We start from the raw sequence: 21,383 nt of genomic DNA on the forward strand, positions 1-21,383 counted from the left end.
CTACCCTGCCAAAAAGGTACTTAAAAATAAAAAAAATCATATTTGAATATGGCGCCCTGAAAGCGCTATACAGCTGCCATACGGATAGGATTATTGTTTCAATCTATTATGTACAAAATCAATATACCATAAACCACGACTTGTAAATCGTATTATGAATCTTCCCGTCGAATAAACTTGTAGCTTGCAAAGCACAGGAAATTAGATTGTTCCGGAATCCGGATCAAACTCCGGGTTAAATCGAACATTTTATGTAAGTTAATTTGCTGTAAAATCAACAGCTCGCTAGAATTAATGGGAATGAAAATCTACATTCACTGTGAAACTATTGCTCACACTGACTTTAGCTTTGAATATTTTGAAAGTTAGTAATAGGCCAAATAAATGTCTTTTGCTCCTTTCACGGTGATAGCCAATTTGCTTTAAAATCAACAGCTTTTTAGAATAACTGGGAAAGAAAATCTATATTCACCATGAAACTGCTACTAGAGCTTTTTATAAAATTACTTAAACTCTTTGTGTTTTCTCTAAATTGATTGCAATTTTCTGTAAATTCTAGCTCTGTAAAATTAATCAAGATTAAAATCTATACTCACTACGAAACTACTGCTCACTCCGAACTATGCTCACAACGTTGCTTTAATTATAATAAAATATAATATTATTTTGACAGGGATATGAGTACCAATATAACGTGGTATAGTCCAAACCAACATTATAATGAGTGACAAAATAGGCAATGTGATGAAATCTACAAATCTAAAACTCAAAATAGCTATTAATTAGTACAGTAAAAAAATATTTAATTCCCATTTAAACTTAGTCCGTTACCGAAGCGTGAAAATCTTCACTCGAAGAAGATTTTTAAAGTAAAAACTTAAAATTACTTTATAGTTTATACCTACTATTCCTTAGGTTTATAAATCATTAAATGTTGCTAGCTGTAGTTTGAGAATATCTAATGCTAAACCTGTATTCTTACTTCCTGAAAGAGTGCACTGAAATAAGAAAGCCTTTTTTTTAGAATGAAAATTCGCATTTTCTAAGAACGGATCCCGTAAATTTTATTTGAAGGTAATACAGCTTGCTATTACAGTCGGGGCAAAATAAGCTTTTCTATTTTCGCAGTCTAAAGCACTGTCGAGGAAATTTTAAGTCCTCCTCAGGTTTTACGTGGTACGAGGACGTAAAATTAAGTTTGCTTTCGTTTGTTTCGTAAATAACATGCTTACTTACGTTTGTAGTGATCGTTATAGTGGTAAAGGGTAAAACATACTGGCGCTGAGTGTATTAGCATATCTAAGTTTCATGTACCTGGTTGAAATTTCAAACACGTGCTTTCATATTCTTTAGAAGACTTTTCTCGATGTACTTAATTAACTCCAACACGTGATTCTATCTTGTTTATTAAGTTGTATTTAACAGTAGGCGCCAAATGCAAACCCACCTATAATATACAAATTTAAATTATCTTTATTTGTATTCGCATTACTTTGTAGTATAATCGGTGCATCATTATGATCAATCCATCGCCGGCTCACTACTGAGCACGGGTCTAATCTCAAAATGAGAATGGTTTGGCCATATTCCACCACGCTGGCCACCATTGGCAGAATTCACACACCTTTGTGAACACTATGAAGAACTCACGATGTTTTCCTTCACCGTTAAAGCAAGTGATATTTAATTTCTTAAAAGAGGTGCGTGCCCGGGACTGATCCCCGACCTCCCGTATAGGAGGCGGACGTCAAAACCACTAGGCTATTACGGCTGCATTAGCTAATCAGTGCATACTAAAATATAATACTTGGTTGGTATTCCCAGTAGCCATAGACGATTATATTGTAAAATTCAGTAGATAAGTATATAAAACACGGGCATAAAAATAAAATAAAAAATTGGCCAAGTGCGAGTTAGGCTCGCGCATCGAGGATTCCGTACTCGGGTATTTTTTTCGATATTTTGCCCGATAAATCAAAAGCTACTACTATGTATAAAAATAAATAAAAATCTGTTTTAGAATGTACTGAAGCCCTTTCATATAATACCCCACTCGGTATAGTTATCTTTCTTTGAAAATTTAAAATACTAATTATCTAACCACAAATCCACAATTTTCGGATTTTTCCTTTATTTGCTACAAGACCTACCTACCTGCCAAATTTCATGATTCTAGATTAATTGGAAGAACTTGATAGGTTTTCTTGACAGACACGACAGACGAACAGACAGACAGACAACGAAGTGATTCTCTGAAGGTTCTATTAAAATATTAGCCAAACCGTTGAGCTGAATCTCAAAGGGGGTTTTCTCCTAAATCAATGGTCTGGACTCTGCACAGTAATACAAAGAGCCACGGTAGTTTTTCGAACTTCAATTAGCAAAAAAATAATGCATGTATGATGGCACACTGCGAAGCGTGACAGCAGCAGCAGATCTACTACGCTAGCTCCGCAGCGGCTTCCTACAGTTCCTTGAATTACTATTTCTAGGACAACCGTGTTGGACGTCGCGCTTCGCTTCGCTGTCTACCTTGTTTCTGATGAAGCGTGAACGAGGTGTTTCTTAACAAAACTTAAGCAACATGCGGCTAACAATGAAAAACGTACGATATACCTATTGCAAAATCGAAACGCGATTCCTTCTCCTATTTTTTCAACTACTCAGGTAATTCTTGTGACTTCTTGCGCAGCGGTTCACTCGTGTTGGAACTGGCTGTAAACTAAATTGTTTATATTTAAATATGTTCTTATTCTTATTTTCTAAGAGTTTTTTGTTTTTACATTCGATGACATATTCTCTGACTTCAAATATATATCTCAAACAGGACGTCCAAGTTTTTCCTTTTACTGATATTTTTCCTATAAATTCTAAATATCCCAACACGTTATCAGCACGAAGGGCTCTAGGTGGAAAAATAAAAGTGGAAAAGTGGTGTTAATTGTCCATTTATATTAATAATATATTATATTTGTTGCGAACAAGAAAAATCAATTTTTACCAAATGTCAAAAATAGAGAAGGATATCCCACTTGGAAAATGATTAAACTATTGGCTACATGAGAACCTGTGGTTTTCTATTGATGGGTATCCAGAAGGAGATACGACCGCTGCATCAATGAAGGTGATTCTGTTCGTCATGCTTCGCCCTGTGGTGGACTGTACAGTGTACATAGTTGATTGTACTGTTAATATTCCACCTAAGACGAATAGTGAAGATTTTGCGTACGAGGTGCACTCTGACCGTCTGAGCTAGTATCAGCTCTGGCATAATATGGTTAGGACACTTATGTCGCATAGGCATGAATCAATTGAACTTGAAGAATCATCACGTAGTTTAGGTCTTAGTTTATTTCTCATGTAAATTTTTTTTTTTCTTGTTCCTCTGTGTTAATATTTTATGTTAAGTTTTTTTTGTAAGACAATTTAGTTTAAAGGGGGATGTTGGAACTGGCTGTAAACTAAATTGTTTATATTTAAATATGTTCTTATTCTTATTTTCTAAGAGTTTTTTGTTTTTACATTCGATGACATATTCTCTGACTTCAAATATATATCTCAAACAGGACGTCCAAGTTTTTCCTTTTACTGATATTTTTCCTATAAATTCTAAATATCCCAACAACTCGTATAGAGATACTTTGTCTCCGTTAGCAGTAGGTATTCCCGTGACGGGGATGACGGTAAGAAAATTGTCTTTATGTCGTCACGAGGATTTCGATCGTATGTAGTCCAGAACGAGATCTGATCTCCCGACTCCACGCTGTCTTGTCTGTTCTACCCTTAGAGTGTTTTTCAAACCAGAAGCGCGCGATGGACGTCCTTAATCCAAATATATAAAAGGGAAAGGTGACTGACTGACTAACTGACTGATCTATCAACGTACAGCTCCAACTACTGGACGGATCGGTCTGAAATTTGGCATGCAGATAGCTATTATGACGTAGGCATCTGCTAAGAAAGGATTTTTGAAAATTCAAGCCCTAAGGGGGTGAAATAGGGGTTTGAAATTTGTGTAGTACACGCGGACGAAGTCGCGAGCATAAGCTAGTGAAATAATGAAAGCTGAATGATTTTGTAAATTGGTATGATTTCGATTATAGCAATTGGATACTACAAGATAGCTACAAGATATCTTTCGTTAGTAGAAGATGTGATGTAGTGGTAGTTGACTATTCAAGCACTCTATGGACTGCATTTTTAAGGACCTTTTGAAAATAGTGCAATTTATTTTGTTCAAAAATATTAATTTTCCCCAACGTGGGTGGAATACCGTATTTAAGTATTTCACGGCGCGGCGAAGTAATAAAATACATCTTGTTTACTTCACCCGTGTTATAACTTTTAAGTGCCCACTTGGTAGCACAGTACCTACTAGAAAATTTAATAAATTTCGAAATTTATAGGTGCAGTGGAGCGCTGTTCGAAACTTTTAATTTATAAATTTTTATGAGTCCTATTAAACATTATGTGCAGTTCTAATTATTGTAATTTTGTTCGGAAAGAAAAATATTAGTTAAGTAGGTATAAAATTGTCATATTCTTAAATGAATAGTTGGTCCGACAAAAGTCAGTGAAAATTGAACACCAGATTTTATAAGTAACTATATTATTGTTATACGTAGACTTTCACAAAAGTATGATTTACTGAAAAAATATATAAAAGTACTATTATACTGACTATCTATATATATAGTGATAATCTATATTATAATGATATTATAGTCTTATATTTACACCGCATGTGAACTTTAATAACGTATATTTGTCTCGGACAAAATGGAGTTCTTTTTGTTTGTTGTTTCTTATCAAAATAAATATAATATCAATACTCAGAGGGTTCAGCTTTAAACGCAAAAAGAAATAATTATAAGAAAAATTTACTTATATATATACTTACCTATTTCGATAGATGAATCTTACTTCGTTAGATAATTATTAATACCTAATATTTTTTACTTATCACTTACCTACATAGTTAAAAATTTTAAGCCAACAAAGAGCAATTAGTTATTGAAACAAAATCCAAAGAGCATTTATTCAACTAAAACTTTTTCAATACTTAATGAAATTAAACTTGGCATTTTAAAAGTTTGGGACGCTTTCGGGAAAAACTTCTAATTAAAAATTTACTTAGAGGGCATCTTTCGAACCCTAATCAAGAGAAAACAAGTTTTTGGGATAACAGTCAAAAGTAAAAAAAAACTAAATAAGGGAAGGGAACAATGTGATATGTTGTTACTGCAAGCAATTTTAACCGGCTCAATCGATTGTCCTAGCTTACTCTCAGCCTTTTCATTTAATGCTCAACCTTTAAGAACGCGTCACACGCGCCTTCTAAATGTTCCCAAATCTAAATCAAATTATGCGCGAAATTCTATAATCCCACGCTTGGTACGTACTTATAACAATCAGTTCGCTGAGTTTGACTTATTTTACCTATCAAACAATAAATTTAAAAAGGAATTAAGAAACTATCATCGTAAAACAAAAAAAAAAAGTAGCTAACATCTAAATATGCATGCAATCATACACTCCCATTTACACACACACACACATGCACACACGCTCACACATACTCATAAGCACACACTCACACACGCATACACACACACATACAATCATACACACACTGTTGTAATTTTATTTTATTATTGTATATACCTACATTTATTCTAACTCTATTCTGTTAAAATAGTTTAATTATAATTTTAAGTAATCTCTTTTGGCCTTCTGTTATACCTAGATTTAAATTTAAATAATAATTATGTATTTACGCTGTTGATTACTTTCAAATAAACAAAATAAAAAAATAAAAAATAAATAATTGCTTATTTTAAACTAACTAACGATCCGCGAAAAAATAAACTGATTTTATGTTAATGAAATAAAATTAAAATAAATGAATAGGCAACAGCAAAATATTTTCATGAACAGTGTGGGTGACAGCACCGAGCCCTGTGGGACGCCAGCATTGATGGGTTTGAGTTCCGAGCAAAAACCGTCGACAGCGACTTTGATGCGGCGACCATCAAGGAACCTGGCGACCCAATTATACAGCTTCACTGGTAGTCCGTAAGATGGTAGTTTCGATAGAAGTGCCCCATGCCAAACCCTATCAAAGGCTTTTGCAATATCAAGACTGACCGGCAGGGCCTCTCCCTTGCTGTCAATTGCTTCCGCCCAGCGGTGCGTGGGATAAATAAGAAGATCACCAGCCGATCGGCAGAGACACTACACGCTGAGGTGGAAGTAGCTAATGTGCGTTCACCCTAAATAAGACTAAGTAAATAACCAACAGGGGCTAAAGAAAAATAAAAGAAAAAGTACTTTTACTTTTTAGTGAACTTTTTATTCAAGAGAAGGTACTATCCCTTTTCTTGTGTAAAAAAGTCTGAAACTTTCAATGTAAACATTTCCCAGCCTTTTTGTTGTTGTTGTATCGAAGTCAAATAAAAGGTGATCTTTTATTTTCAGTTCCTTGATTTCTACCCTCTGAATACTGAAAAGAATCTGAGTTAAGATATTCTTGTGTTATGTTTGGCTCATTTTGCTATTTTTCCACACGGTAGGTAAATGTCTAAGCAATCATCATCATCATCATCATCATCATCATCATCATCATCATGAATCATGATCAACCCATCTCACTACAGAGCAGGGGTGTTACGGATATTCGCATCCACATCCGTAAATGCGGAACATTCGCATCAATTCATATATCTGCATCCGCATCAATCAATGCGGAGGTTTTACGGATGCGGATTCATATTTGCAACAAGTAACGACCTGCAATGAAAGTGAGTGGGGCCAGAGTGGCGTGTGCCTCGCGCGTTCGCTAGTTGATATCTTCGTTCGCTAACTGACCAATCAAAAAGTATACAACGGTACCCAACAAGGGTGTTACGGATATTCGCATCCACATCCGCAACAACCCTGCAACAGAGCACGGGTCTCCTCTACCTCAACCCTAAAGCAATTAATTCAAAAGATAAATCTAAAGGAACAGAATATTCAGGTAGAAGTGATAGGATTACAGCGCAGGATTGAGATGTCCCCGTGATAATGAGGCAAATCGAAGCAATAAGGGGACAAATTGCTCACCGACGTCGATTTATTCCAGTTATTTGCTTTGATCGTAGGCTTCAGTGGTCTTTTTGCACAGTGACGTTCTGATCTTGGATAATATTGTCAATGACGTCAACTTTTGTTGAAATACGATTTAAGATGCCCTGTAGAAGCTGTGATAGCCTAGTGGTAAGGACGTCCGCCTTGTAATCGGACGTCGGGGGTTCGATCCCTGGCATGCAATTCTAACTTTTCGGAGTTATGTGCATTTTAAGCAATTAAAATATCACTGCTTTAACGGTGAAGGAAAACATCACGAGGAAACCTGCATGCCTAAGAGTTCTCCATAATGGTCTCAAAGGTGTGTGAAGTCTACTAAACCACACTTGGCCGGCGCGCCGCGGCGTGGTAGACTAAGGCAGAAGGCCGAAGGCCTTCTCACTTTGAGAGGAGACCCGTGCTCTGTAGTGAGTCGGCGATGGGTTGATCATGATGATGATGTAGAAACCGATCATCTATAAATTAATATGAAACTGCCATACCCTTTGCAAGTTAGTGACTTAACCACATATTTTGCATCCATCAAGAGGTGGTATAGCTGCTTGGCAATAAGCTAAGCTGATGCCTAGCTCCATGTATATAGCAATATAACTTTTCTTTCTTGCGAATGGAGTTAAATGTTATATATCTATTCTAGTTTATTCTAAGTGGTATGCATCAAAGTAAAAATTTTGGTAAAGTAAACTATATTTAACTCTATTAAGATACGTGTAAGACGTAGGCAGGTACTCATTGAGAAAAATACAATATCAAATAATAGGTAGACCATGTATGGTAATAATGCGAAAATACGAAATAAATATTTATTTTATACCAACTATAAAAATGGTTTAGTAAATACCAATATTAATTCCTTGACTTTATAAAAAGTCTCGCGCGTTTCTGTATATTTAGTATAATAATTGCCCTGTTCCACATTTGTGTAACAATTCGTTAGTTTCCCATTTTCTTATAAAATCCTTTCATTCTTTCCAGGGCATAATGTGGATACTTCTGCTTCTCTTCATGCCGTGTGTCCTGAGCCAGCAGCCATGGGTGCCCTGTTCCGAGCTGAACGACGACCTTCGCTACCCGTGTCGATGCAAAGTGAAAGTGGACAGGGCTTTGCAACTGCGGATCTTGATGAACTGTGATCGAGTTGTGTTTGCTGGTGATTTCCCAGCCCTGCCTTATGGAGCTCCCATTGAGGCATTCAGTCAGAGGTGGGCTGGACAGCAGTCTTTGCCAACACAGGTTAGTTACTAATTCGTTAACTTAGAATTTAGAAACTCAAAGAGTATACTCGCCTTTGACGCTAGAAGCTGAAAGAAATTATATTTAACCTGAACCGCATCGTGCCAGGGCTTACAGGTCTTTCCAAGCTTCGTCGATGCTTTATGATGCATCCAACAAGGCGTTTACGGGTTAGTTATATCAAGAAAAGGATGGTATGGTTGTGCCTCTTTGCTCGACTTGGCGGGGGCACTCCCGTGCCACCAGATCGACAGGGCTGTGCAACTGCGTATCTTGATGAACTGTGATCAAGTTGTGTTTACCTGTGAGCTCCTATTGTGGCATTCAGTCTGCTGCGGTGGCAGAGTAAACTAGCGGTGGGCTGGACAATAGTCTTTGCCAACACAGATTAGTTAATTACTCCTTAGGTACTTCGCTGGCCCAGCGACTCAAAGATAATCTTGGCTATCGACACTAGAAGCTGCTACTCATGCCTATCCTTCGCTATATCGACACAAAATAAAAAGTATCGCATAAACCAGCTTTTCAAAGGCCTTGCCTTTACATTCTTCGTCAATGCTAAGCAAATTAGGGCATTTCAGGTTAGTTACCTTAATCATAATTTACTGAAACAAAAACTTTTAATTTTTTTGGCGTATGTGTGCCGAAGTCCAAATCGAAAAGGTTCATACTGATGAATTACGATAGTTGTTGTAGTAGTATGTTTGGTGCAGATTTCCTACGTGGCATTCGGTCAGTGATAGGCTGGACAACGAGCTACGACTTACAGTACGCGCCCAAAAGTAATGTACATCGGACCTTTAGAATGACATTTCGGCTTTGTAGAGCGTTGTCTCTGTCACTCATTCCTATTTGACGTTTTGTCGGTCTCAACGACAGGGACAACGCTCTACAAATCTGCTATCTTTTACTCGATGCTGCGCCTACATTTTCTTTATTAGTATGGCAACAAAACGTTGAGGATCTATTAGAAATAGCATTTCCCCGTTACGAGTTCATTTTCAGTGTTTTCACAAAATAGGTAGGTATAATTATTATGTAGCAGCAAAGATCACGAAATGCTTTCTATGAAATTAATTAATTCCTTTAATGAAATTAATTATGCGCCTCAGCAACTTTTTCTATCCGGAAGTATGAATAAAATATTCATAAAACATTTCTTGCCATTAAGTCTCCCTAATAAGGTCCGAAATGTTGTAACAGCTATGACGTACATTTTTTACGTTCGTATTTACGAATCATCATGATCAACCCATCGCCGGCTCACTACAGAGCACGGGTCTCTTCTCAGAGTGAGAAGGGTTTTGGCCATAGTCTACCACGCTGGCCATATGTGGATTGGTAGACTTCACACACCTTTGAGAACATTGTTTAGAACTCTCAGGCATGCAGGTTTCCTCACGCTGTTTTCCTTCACCGTTAAAGCAAGTGATATTTGATTCATTAAAACGCACATAACTCCGGAAAGTTAGAGGTGCGTGCCCGAGTTCGCACCCCCGACCTCCGATTAGAAGGAGGACGTCCTAACCTAGTGGTTAGGACATCCTCCTTCTAATCGGAGGTCCTAATCCCTGGAAAATATATAGTTTCCACAAGATAAGTTGTGATAGCCTAGTGACTATCACAACTTATCTTGTGGAAACTATATATTTTCCAGGGATAAAAAAACTTGTCTCTATGAATGTATTTAGTTAAAAACCCGGAGGTTTTTAATAGCTACATGAGGAAACAAACATACTTTCGCATTTATAATATTATGGGTAGTGATATTTCTTGCGCTCTTTACGAAGATAAATTAAGGTAAGAAGCTGAGTTGCATAGTTTATTTTGCACCACGACAAATTAATGTTTTTACGCAATTTGGCCGAGAACGTGTTTAAGAGAAATAAAAGCAAATGTGAAGTTTCCAAGAATGCCGGCGGTAATTGAGAAATGGCCATTGAAACACTGATCTGATTTCTACCTCCGATGTCATATCACGCGATCGTTCATGATCTGATAACCGCAGTCGGGCGTCGCTCTCGATGCATCTCCTTGATATATTGTTTACAACAATCTGGGACTAATCCATATCCATACTAATATTATAAATGCGAAAGTGTGTCTGTCTGTCTCTCTGTCTGTTTGCTAGCTTTTCACAGCCTAACCGTTCAACCGATTTTGATGAAATTTAGTACAGAGTTAGCTTTTATCCCGGGGAAGGACATAGGCTACTTTTTATCCCGGAAAATTAAAGAGTTCCCACGGGATTTTATAACCTCAATCGACGCGGACGAAGTCGCGGGCATTATCTAGTATTATATATTTTTTAGGATTCCGTACCTCATAAGGAAAAACGGAACCCCTTATAGGATCACTTTGTTGTCTGTCTGTCTGTCTGTCTGTCTGTCTGTCTTTCAAGAAACCTATAGGGTACTTCCCGTATACCAAGAATCATGAAATTTGGCAGGAAGGTAGGACTTTAACAGACTATGAATATCTCCATGCCAAAAATCACGTCGATTCGATATTCTGTTGCGGCGTGCCAACGAACCAACGAACTACTTTCAGATTTCAGTAATTTAGTATATCCAGAAGTAATTCAGAGTAGTGATGGGTTAGAAATTTAATAATGGACTTTTCTTTCCCAGATTTTCTCATCATACGGCCTACCACTAAAAGAGCTAGACTTTTCTCATAACAGCCTGCGCAGACTGCCCGACCGCCTTTTAGCGGGTATTCGAGGAAATATCACCAAGCTGGTTCTGGCTGATAATCTGCTAGGTGATAACCTGAACCCGATATTTTCTACTGCCGAGTTCCATAACCTGCCTGTTTTGGAGGAGCTGGATTTAAGTGGTAACTGCATAAGAGGGTTGGAAGAAGGACTTCTGATTGGGTGTGATGTTTTAAAGGTATTTCTTATTTCAAATTATTCATCTTTAGTTCCAGGTAATTTAAAGAAAACCTAAAGAATTAAATTAAAGAAAATTTAGAGAATGTGTACATGTACCACTTCCCCCTTTTTTGAAGTCGGTTAAAACACCGCTTAAAATACTGAACTTCAATAATGTTCTCATTTATGAAATTGCTTTGTTTTCAAGTTAATTTCAAGTTCCCGACAATGAAATTCCAGAAATGACAAAAAAATTGTATAGATTTTTAAAATAAAACTACTTTCAGGTATTACGCCTGGACCGTAACAATATGAATTCCGTACCGTCCTTCTCGCTCAATGGGCCGCAGTCATTAAAAGTTCTCTCGCTGAGGGAAAACAGAATAGGTAAGTAAGGAAAAAGTGGATGGGAATGAACTAAGAGACGGCCGTGACATTTTGGTATCTACGTACAGACCTAAAGGTAGACTTCCGTAGGTCGCGGCAAAAGTGAGAGACGTGTGCGACGCGACGGCCGCGTTGTGGCCGATGCGACAATACTAAGTAAATAAACGAAATGAAAATGTATGGAGTCGGCCTTACGCTACTAACGCCTCGGAAGCGTACTGTCGTGTCAGCCGCGACGCGACGTGTCCGTCGCGGGCGTCATCGTCAGTCGCTTCGGCGGCGACCCAAGAAAGTCTACCTTAACTGAAATGGGCAATGAATGCAGTCATCAAAAGCACCCCATATAATGATACAAAGACAAGATCTGATGATTTATTGGTTTGTTGATGGATAATTTTGGATAGCGCCTTCTATCGTATGCTATATTCCTTACAAATTATCTACTGTACAATTTTATTTACCTAGGGCGAAAATGAAAGATTTTATTTTAAGGTCGAGCGTTTCATAGACCTTTGTTTAAATAAACACGTTCTTCCTAATTTTACTTTAACTTAAGTGATTTAGCGTTCCGCTACGATGCCGTGTAGAAACCAATAAGGTGTAGGCGAGGGCTTAGTAAAAACTGCCATATCCTTTCCATGTTAGCTCGCTTCGATCATCATCACTTACCACCAAGTGAGATCGCAGTCAATGCCTAACTTGTAATGCAATAAAAATGTACTTATTTGGAAAATCTGTTGAACGGCTCTCAGACTAAGGGACATGTTTTTACCTGTTCTTGGTAGTATAACGGCAAAAGCTATTGACAAGTTTCAAAAAGTTGTTCAACTTGTAGGCTTTTATTTTAGAAGCTTGTGTGAGTTTTTTCTTTAGCTCCGAAAATGTTCAGAAAAAGTTCTAAATAGGTGCTCATTTTGCCTGTTATTTACTTATCTTTGAGTAACATACATCATTATTGCAAGTATTTTGCTGAGTATTTTATGTTGGATTAAGTACCTATAGCTTTATACATTCGGATAGGTAAAATAACTTTTTAGGAACAAATAATAAATAAGTATACAAAAAGAAACTCAATAGATCTTATAAGACTTTATACTGATTGGCCTAATTGGCAAAAATACAACTTTTCGCAAATTAGGCCAATATAATTGAAATGTGTCCAATTTACATAAAATTATTGAAATTGTTAGTTGATCAAAATTAGAGAACAAAACCATTAAAATTACCTAATTCACAATTTCTCACAATAATAAGGGTGGGTACAAATTTTGTCTTTGTGATTTGAAGTGGACATTATAAAAATGACCGTGTGTGGGATAAACACTCTTGAGGGTGATTTATGCTAGACCGTGCTGGGCCCGAGCCGTGCCGCGTCCGTGGCATAGTCTATCTTAAATCGCCTTTAGGCTGAGGTCTAAAGGGCTTACTTCTTACAGATTTATGTGACAGATATAAAACTGTCTGTCTCAAATCTGAGCAAAGTTAAAGTAAGCCCTTTAGATCTCAGCATTAGGCTAATACCTGAAGCGCGTTCTGCATGCAACGTTCTGGCTGACCAGAAACATACTACAGAACATTGTCTGGACGCCACTTATTGAAGTTAGAAAATTATTTATTATTCAGGATGCTTGTGTGTAAACGTTGCCCGTCCCCGCCTCGTTTGACGCTCAAGTAGAGCAAGCAAGTACTTGTTCTTGGCTACAATCATGTCCTCAATCATAACATTTTATGATTGAGGACATGAGTATGATGAGTGAGTATGCCTCTCTTATAGAGAGTTACATTTTTGTGCCGTTTGCCGTGGAGACCCTGGGGCCATGGAGTCTTAGTGCTAAAAATTTTTTACGAGACATTTCACCGCGATTAATAGCCTCAACTGGTGACAGAAGGGCTGGCTCATTTTTTGCGCAGCGGATCAGCCTGGCTGTCCAGCGCGGAAATGCAGCCAGTATTCTTGGCACCATTCCACGCGGTCATGATTTATATAGTAATTAGATAAGGCTAGCTTTAAGTTTTATTGTATTAAAAAAAATTTACATTTTATTATCGTTTCAGGTACAATAAGACAAGCTGCTTTCATATCACAGAAGACGTTAGAGGAGATAGATTTGCATGGCAACATGATTTCAACAATCGAAGGCGGTGCATTCATCAGCCTGAGCGAAATACAAAGCCTCGATCTAGGTCGGAACAGACTCTCGAAGATTAACAGTGACGTATTTCAAGGTATCGAGAACTTGGAGAGATTGGATCTGTCTGAGAACTTCATAGCTGACTTCCCGACTGTTGCGCTCAAATCTTTTGGCAATCTCAAGCATTTGAACCTATCAAGCAACATGATTTCTGTAAGTTTTACTTAGAAAACTGCAGTTTTATGCAAAAGTATGATCTATTTTTACAGAAGCAAACTATAGTATGCGACAGTGTTGAGATGGCAATAGGGGAGGGAAGGCCTGCGCACCCGCACAGCCGCCGCGCTAACCCGGTGCGGGCGAGCACTGGTGACGTGCGGGAGTGCGGGGTGTCCCCCGCCTCATATCCCGATTGCCATCTTGACCTGTCGCGGACTATACACAAATTGGCCTATTTGCTAGAGCCACAGAATAAAGGGGTGGCGTGGATCCGTCATCAATGGCTCGAGCTATATTGTTGTATGCAACTTTGTTCTAGTAAAAAGTTTGGGCAAATGTTGATTGCATTTTGCACTTGATTCCTGCAAAATAACTTATCATATTGTGCGCATTGTCTGCTGCGAAGGTCCACTAAGAACAATTTTTTCTTCCATCTATGCAAAAGTATCAATAACATATTAATGTATATAAGTAACGAGTTCATACCACGATTATTTTTTGTTTTTATTTGTCGATATTTCAACCCAATTGCACGGGTCGTGGTCACGACGGAACCAAATCTCTTGAGTATCAATAACACTCGAGAAAATATACAGAACAGAATTTTTCTCTTATAGGTGTCAATAAGTAGTGTTATATTAAAAGTTATTTATGACGATGATTACCACTCGTGATTCATGACCTCCTTTTTGGTCAGTACCCTTTTTCTGCGTGACCCGGTATAGCTGAATTTATTGTAAGTAATTATTTAGAAAATAATGTTCATATGCCACGCCGTATCTGTTGGAATGCACAGTTCATTATTTCGGTGTTCATTTATTATAATTAGCATAGACAACAATATGTTTAGATTAGATCTGTATCACATATTACTATTAATCAGCAGGTTTCATATGTCAGATGATATAATAGAATATTGAATGTCGACCGTTACGTTCTAATTAATTTGCCTTTACCGACTTTTGCCCACGATTTCATCGCTTAACGAGTAAAACAAGCTCACTAACCTCTTGCTTCGCTAGTTAAAAGGTCTTTTTTTTAAAGATGGCCTTCTTTAGGTGGTGTGTCCGTTTAAATTGGTTGAGTAGTCTAGGGGTAAAGAAAAAAGAAAAGGAAGAAAGAAGAAAAGAAGAAGAAAGAAAGAAAAGAACTTACAAACAAATAATCATTAGAGACAATATCAGATTTTTAATAGGTAATACCTGGATGTTTACACTTAAGGGTTTTTTTTTGCCATTTTCAGAACATGGACCCCAGCCACCTTAACTCCTTGAGCTCTCTGGAAGTGCTGGACTTGAGCAGAAATAACCTTGTGAAGTTATCCCCCGGTACGTTCGTCGGTCTGACAGATCTAAGATATTTGGACATTGGAGTTAATTCTTTACGAACTGTAAGTATTATTAGCGATCGTTCTTTTTTATTCACTGACGCTTGACTACAATCTGATTTGTTGGTAAATGATGATTTAGTCTAAGATGAGAGCATGTTTACCTAAAGGGCATTATAGAGTTTTATTAAATTGAAGTGTTTAATTTTATGCTGCTGTTGTGGTAAATAAACCTGAGCCTACCACCAGACTAAACCTGGTTTAAATTATGAATTTTTGATTCTAAAAGGCCATTTAGATTCCAGCTGGTATAATCAGACCCTGAACCTCCAATTTACAATGACAACCTCTTCGAATTTACGATCAATTCATAAGTTCAAAACCTGCATTCTGGATGGTTCATTTCATGTTTTAATCTACACTAATATTATAAAGAGGAAAACTTTGTTTGTTTGTTTGTTTGTTTGTTTGTTTGTTTGTTTGTTTGTTTGTACTGAATAGGCTCAAAAACTACTGGACCGATTTTAAAAATTCTTTCACCATTCGAAAGCTACATTATCCACGAGTAACATAGGCTATATTTTATTTTGGAAAAAAATAGGGTTCCGTAAGATATTTGGGTTTTTCGGACACAAGGTGTAAAAAATCAACCAGAAAAGTTACTTATTTTGCGTACGCTGCCTAAACTATAAAAGATAGAACCATAAAATGTTCTAATTAATTGTAGATCTTATAAATATCTACAAAAAAGTCCGCGACACACTATACCCATCTATGTCGAGTGAGGCACAGCAACCATTTTTTTATTTAAAAATCTTGAATTTTTTTTGGACTACATTTAAACGCGTTTATTTTACTCATGCTATTAATCCTTATCAAAATAAATGATTTCATCACTAAGAACAGTTTATGGAGATAATATTTGGTCTTTGAATGATTAAAATTGGACGTTTGGTTTTGAAGTTATGGCGAAATTAAAATATTACGATTTCTGCTGCACGGCCCGTTGTATTATATAAAGAGGTAATGTCGTTAAGTTTGTTTGTAGGGGGTAATCTTTAGAACTACTGAACCGATTTTAAAAATTCTTTCACCAGTAGAAAGCTACATTATTCCTGAGTGACATAGGCTATACGGGATCTTTAAAAACCTAAATCTACGCGGGCGAAGCCGCGGGGATCAGCTATGCTATATAAGTAGATTAAACCCATATTCTTTTAATTTCAGGTGGAGGATGATGCCTTTGATGGTTTGACAAGTCTTCAAACTCTGTTGCTGAGAGACAACAATATTCTTCTCATACCTGCAACCGCGCTATCTCGATTGCCGAGCCTCACATCTATACATTTAGGCTACAATAGAGTGACCGCATTATCAAGCGATATATTGAGATCAGTTTCTGATAGAATAACTTCTTTGGTACTCTCACGAAATGTTATAAGAGAATTACCACCAGCTGCGTTTGAACATTTCAAAAATTTACGACACTTGGATTTATCGGGAAATCTCTTGAACTCAATATCAGCAGATGTTTTCAGTGGCCTGGAAACGACCCTTGAGTTTTTGTCTCTAAATCAAAATAGAATATTAGGCTTTACTGGAGAACAACTGAAGTTTGTGAGCCTATGGTATTTAGATATTTCTGGTAATCAGATTTCGGAAATTCCAGTAAACGCTTTTCAATCTATTCCAAGCTTAACGCATTTGAATATGAGCCATAATATGCATATTAATGTGTTCCCTCAAAATCTATTTAATTCTAATGACGCATTATTAACAGTTGACATAAGCCACGTTGGTTTAAAGGCACTTCCAGTTAATTTGTTTTCGAAAACTCATAATTTAGAACAAATTTATCTATCTCATAATAGTTTGCAAGAAATATCTGAAGGGACTTTTAAGAATCTTAAGAATTTAACTCATCTGGACTTGTCTTATAATAACATAGTCACTATTAGAACACCTGCGTTTGTGAATGTTATGTCTATTCAGTATTTATCTTTAAAAGGAAATCAATTAAACGCTTTCAAAGGTGAGTTCTTTAACACGGGAACTAGTTTGGAAGTTATAGACGTTTCCGAGAATCAATTGAGTTATTTATTCCCGTCTTCATTCAAAATTCATCCAAGGTTAAGAGAAATCATACTTACTGATAATAAATTTAACTTCTTCCCTTCAGAACTTATAAGTACCTTACAATATTTGGAACTAATAGATTTATCTGGAAATGCTTTAAAAAATGTTGATGAATTAGATTTTGCTCGCTTACCTAAATTAAGATCAATATTACTAGCAAGAAATGATCTCGAAACTGTGAGTGAAATGGCTTTTCACAATTCATCTCAGATTCAAAATTTAGATCTATCTTATAATAAAATTGACCGACTAGGTGATAGAGTTTTTGAAGGTCTTATTAGATTAGAACTCCTCAATTTGAAAGGAAATGTCTTAACTGAACTTCCTGATAATATTTTTGATAGATCAAGATTGCATATGCTGGAATCAATAATACTTAGTCATAATTTGTTTGAACAAGCCCCATTGAAAGCTTTACAAAAACAATACTTTTTCGTGTCGTCTGTAGACTTGTCATTCAACGATATTGTGGATATACCCGCTGAAGACAGCGTAATGGTGAATATAAAAAAGTTAGATCTTTCATTTAATCCTCTATCAGAAAAGACTATTAGCAACGTTTTGACTGAACCAAAAACTGTTAGAGATTTGAATTTGGCTGGCACTGGAATGAAATCAGTTGGGCAGTTAGAAACTCCATTTTTACACAAATTAAATTTATCGTACAATAACATTACCAAACTTACACTGAAGACATTTACTAGAACTACTTTACTGGAATCTTTGGATTTGTCAAATAATCAAATTGGAGACGTTTCTAATGCATTAGCTATTTCTTGGTCTAAATTAAAAAATCTTTTGAGATTAAATATTTCTGATAACCCTATTATAATGGTTCTCGAAGGAAACTTTGAAAATCTCACATCTCTTCAAATTTTAGATATGAGGAATTTGGAGAAATGCACGAAAATTGAAAAGAATGCATTCAGGACACTATCGAACTTGGTTGAATTCCGGGCATATGGGTATCCAAGATTGGGTTATTTTGATGTTCAAGGTGCCTTACAATATTTATTGGCACTTGAAAAGTTAGACGTGGAGGTAAAGGATACCAATATCGGGCCAGATCAATTGCATTCAATATTGCATCCACGTCTCGAGGAGTTAGGTTTAAGAGGTGACCGATTGAGGACTGTATCTTCGGGTGTTCTCGCAGGTTTAAAAGCACCTACCATTACAGTTCGACTACGTAATACATCCGTTACAAATCTGCCACCAGCACTGCTATTTCCTTTGCCACGTTCATCTAGGATAACTATTGATGTCGGTGGAAGTCAGTTAACTACTTTGCAACCTCAATTATTGGTTGCACTTGATGATCGCCGTGCAGATTTATCGATGTTTGGATTAGATACTAATCCTATCCGCTGTGATTGCAACACAAGGGCATTAAGAAGATGGATTCCTACTGTTGGTATTGATGAAGTTCGATGCAGTTCTCCTGAACATTTAGCTGGATTTTTACTGATTGAAATAGGAGATGATGAGCTTTCTTGTGACACACGACGTAGAACTACTGCTACGTCTTCTTCAAGTAGCATTTCGACCACAGCCCCGCCACGTCTTGTACACCGTACATCTGCAGAACCTGATATAATATGGTCAGTAGCGCCATCTCATGAACGACCAAAAGTTCCTGGAGAGCCAAAAGGAGCACCTGTTCTTGGTGTTGCTACCTCATCAAATGATGATAATTTAATCATTGGTATAGTAGGAGGAGTTGTAGCATTCATTGCTATCCTAATAGTTGCTATATGTATAGTTCGTCTTCGAATGACAACCACGTCTTATAGAGGTGGTCCGTTAGCTAACAGTCCAGGAGCTGGTGGTGCTCCATTGTGGGGTGCAGCTTGGCCCGGTTATGCGGGCACAATGCCACCTCCTTCATTATCAACGGCAACTTTGCCTCACAAAATTCAGTCAGGCCCTGGGTCAGTGCGGTATTTAGCAGCGCCACCGCCCCCAGCACCATATTTTATAAGTCTCCCGCCACATGAAGATAAAATTTATCGGTAGAATAACCGGCAACATTCGATTATCTATATTTCGTGTAATATATTAAGAGCAGCGATACACGGGCAGCTTTTCAGTTTCAGTCACGACTGACAACTTTGAGCTGTGTAGCAAAAATAGCAAAGTGATAGCAAATAACAATCTTCCTTTCATTATCATACATGACACGGTGAGACTACTCGATCAAGCAGTCTACTGAACAATTGTCAAAGTCTCCTAACTGCTCAAAAATTCAGTGTATAGCTGCTATAAGGGTTAATTTTTTAATCGCCGTAACTGAAAAATGAATTTGATGTTTTGAGAATTTCTTATACAAAAACTGTCAAAACGTCAAATTCATTCCGTAGGTTGTCGTTTCCGTTGTCGAAGAGAAGGTGTGTAAATATACTATTAAATTATTTAGAATATTTGAGGATGAATGTATTTACCTACTCTTAAGAAAGTATGCTTGTAATTTGTGCTTAGTTTTAATATCAGAATGGTGCCCTTCTTTTATTTATATGACGGTTTAGGTTGGTTTTCAATAAAGCATCATCCAAAACGACTACGAAGAGAGAATGTCAGCTGTATAAATTCGCATTTTGGATGCTTCCGCATTGCGTCTCGCATCCCGATTCCCGCGTTCGTGACGCGCAGGAGTAGCATCATGCCATATTGTTAAACTTGGGCTTGGTTGGAACTATCTAGTCTGCACCAGTGACAATATGCAGGTGCCTAAATATGTGATTAAATATTATTATATCGAATTAGGCTAGATTCCGACGGTTGCGACCATTATGCACAAAACATTATACTTACCTATAATAAATATTTCGAATCTTTATACGCACACATACGTGTAATCGCACGATTTTTTATTTAAAACGCGCGACGTTGCGTGATCGTCTGAACTAAGCCATATTATAAATGTATCAAATAAATCAACTGAATTCATTTTAGATGGATTTTACAGCATGAATTTTGTATAGTAATATTTGTTTAAACTAAGAGCTTATAATATTATGTAGCATAAGTTAATTAGGCTTAGCTTAATATATGCTTAGTTAGTTTTTAATTAATTAAATGTTATAAATTAAAGTGTCCTTGTATAATTTCTCTAAATACAAAGTAATAGCTACATCGTAAAGGGTTACCAATCCTGGTTCATATTAGATATAGTCCTTGCAATTCACGAAGGCGAGTGAATTTTACTTGTGGTTACGCCGCATGCACGGACATTGCGTGAGTGTGCGTCCATGTCGGACCAATCAGTCGCGAGCAAGCGCTCGCAAACGCACACATTTACTGTACCTTACTTATACCGATACGACTTACACACACATGAGGCACTCGCTCTCGTAAAATGCAAGAACTATAACTAGACATCGGTATGCGACGGGTGCCCAGGAGACTGCGAGCTGCGTGGGCTGCGACTGCTGGGGGCTGAGGTTGAGGAGGAAGTGTTTCCAGATCATCTCCTAACGGTCACTGGCACCGTCAAGTAAACCAGGCATGAGGAACTAATGGTCTGTTCCAAAGATGAAGGCGTTGTCTTAGCGTTAAAAAGCCGGTTCCATAGAATTTGAACCTCATTTTCGATTGCAATACTGCATGTTAGTAAACACTCGTAGTACCTATCGCATCGAAAACAGTCAGTATTTACACAAACGTGATAGTTTGGTTTAGCACAATCGATTCAATAAATACTTCTGTTTTGATTGTGTTCGAAGCCAGCACGGGATTGTTTTAGTTTAGCTGTGCCGGTGTACCTGTTAAAACTTATGATACCTATTTCAACAATATTATACATGCTACATATGCTGCATCATCACTTGCCACCAGGTGAGACTACAGTCAGGCCCTAACCTGTATCTGAATTTTTAAAAAAATCAAATTGTGAAGCGCGCTTTTGAATAGGCGTCGTGGCAGCATCAGATACCGGGAGAATGTGAAT

The 21,383-nt window shown here is 37.2% G+C and overlaps 2 protein-coding genes across 3 annotated transcripts in view; one reads left to right on the forward strand and one right to left on the reverse strand.

Moving 5' to 3' along the window:
- LOC117985966 (chaoptin) overlaps nt 1–20,527 on the forward strand; it is a 59,856-nt gene extending 39,329 nt beyond the window's left edge. For both annotated transcript variants that reach the window (XM_034972767.2, XM_069501133.1), the window contains exons 2-7: nt 8,104–8,361; nt 10,992–11,255; nt 11,524–11,623; nt 13,679–13,968; nt 15,218–15,364; nt 16,529–20,527. In XM_034972767.2, coding sequence (XP_034828658.1) covers nt 8,104–8,361; nt 10,992–11,255; nt 11,524–11,623; nt 13,679–13,968; nt 15,218–15,364; nt 16,529–19,453 — 3,984 coding nt within the window. In that variant the 3' untranslated portion in view covers nt 19,454–20,527. The remainder of the gene's footprint in view (nt 1–8,103; nt 8,362–10,991; nt 11,256–11,523; nt 11,624–13,678; nt 13,969–15,217; nt 15,365–16,528) is intronic.
- The window catches only part of RpL15 (ribosomal protein L15), a 410,749-nt gene that overhangs the window by 103,531 nt on the left and 285,835 nt on the right, over nt 1–21,383 (reverse strand). The window lies entirely within an intron of this gene.

This window comes from Maniola hyperantus, chromosome 10, assembly GCF_902806685.2.
Source record: "Maniola hyperantus chromosome 10, iAphHyp1.2, whole genome shotgun sequence".
NCBI classification, from domain to species: domain Eukaryota; kingdom Metazoa; phylum Arthropoda; class Insecta; order Lepidoptera; family Nymphalidae; genus Maniola; species Maniola hyperantus.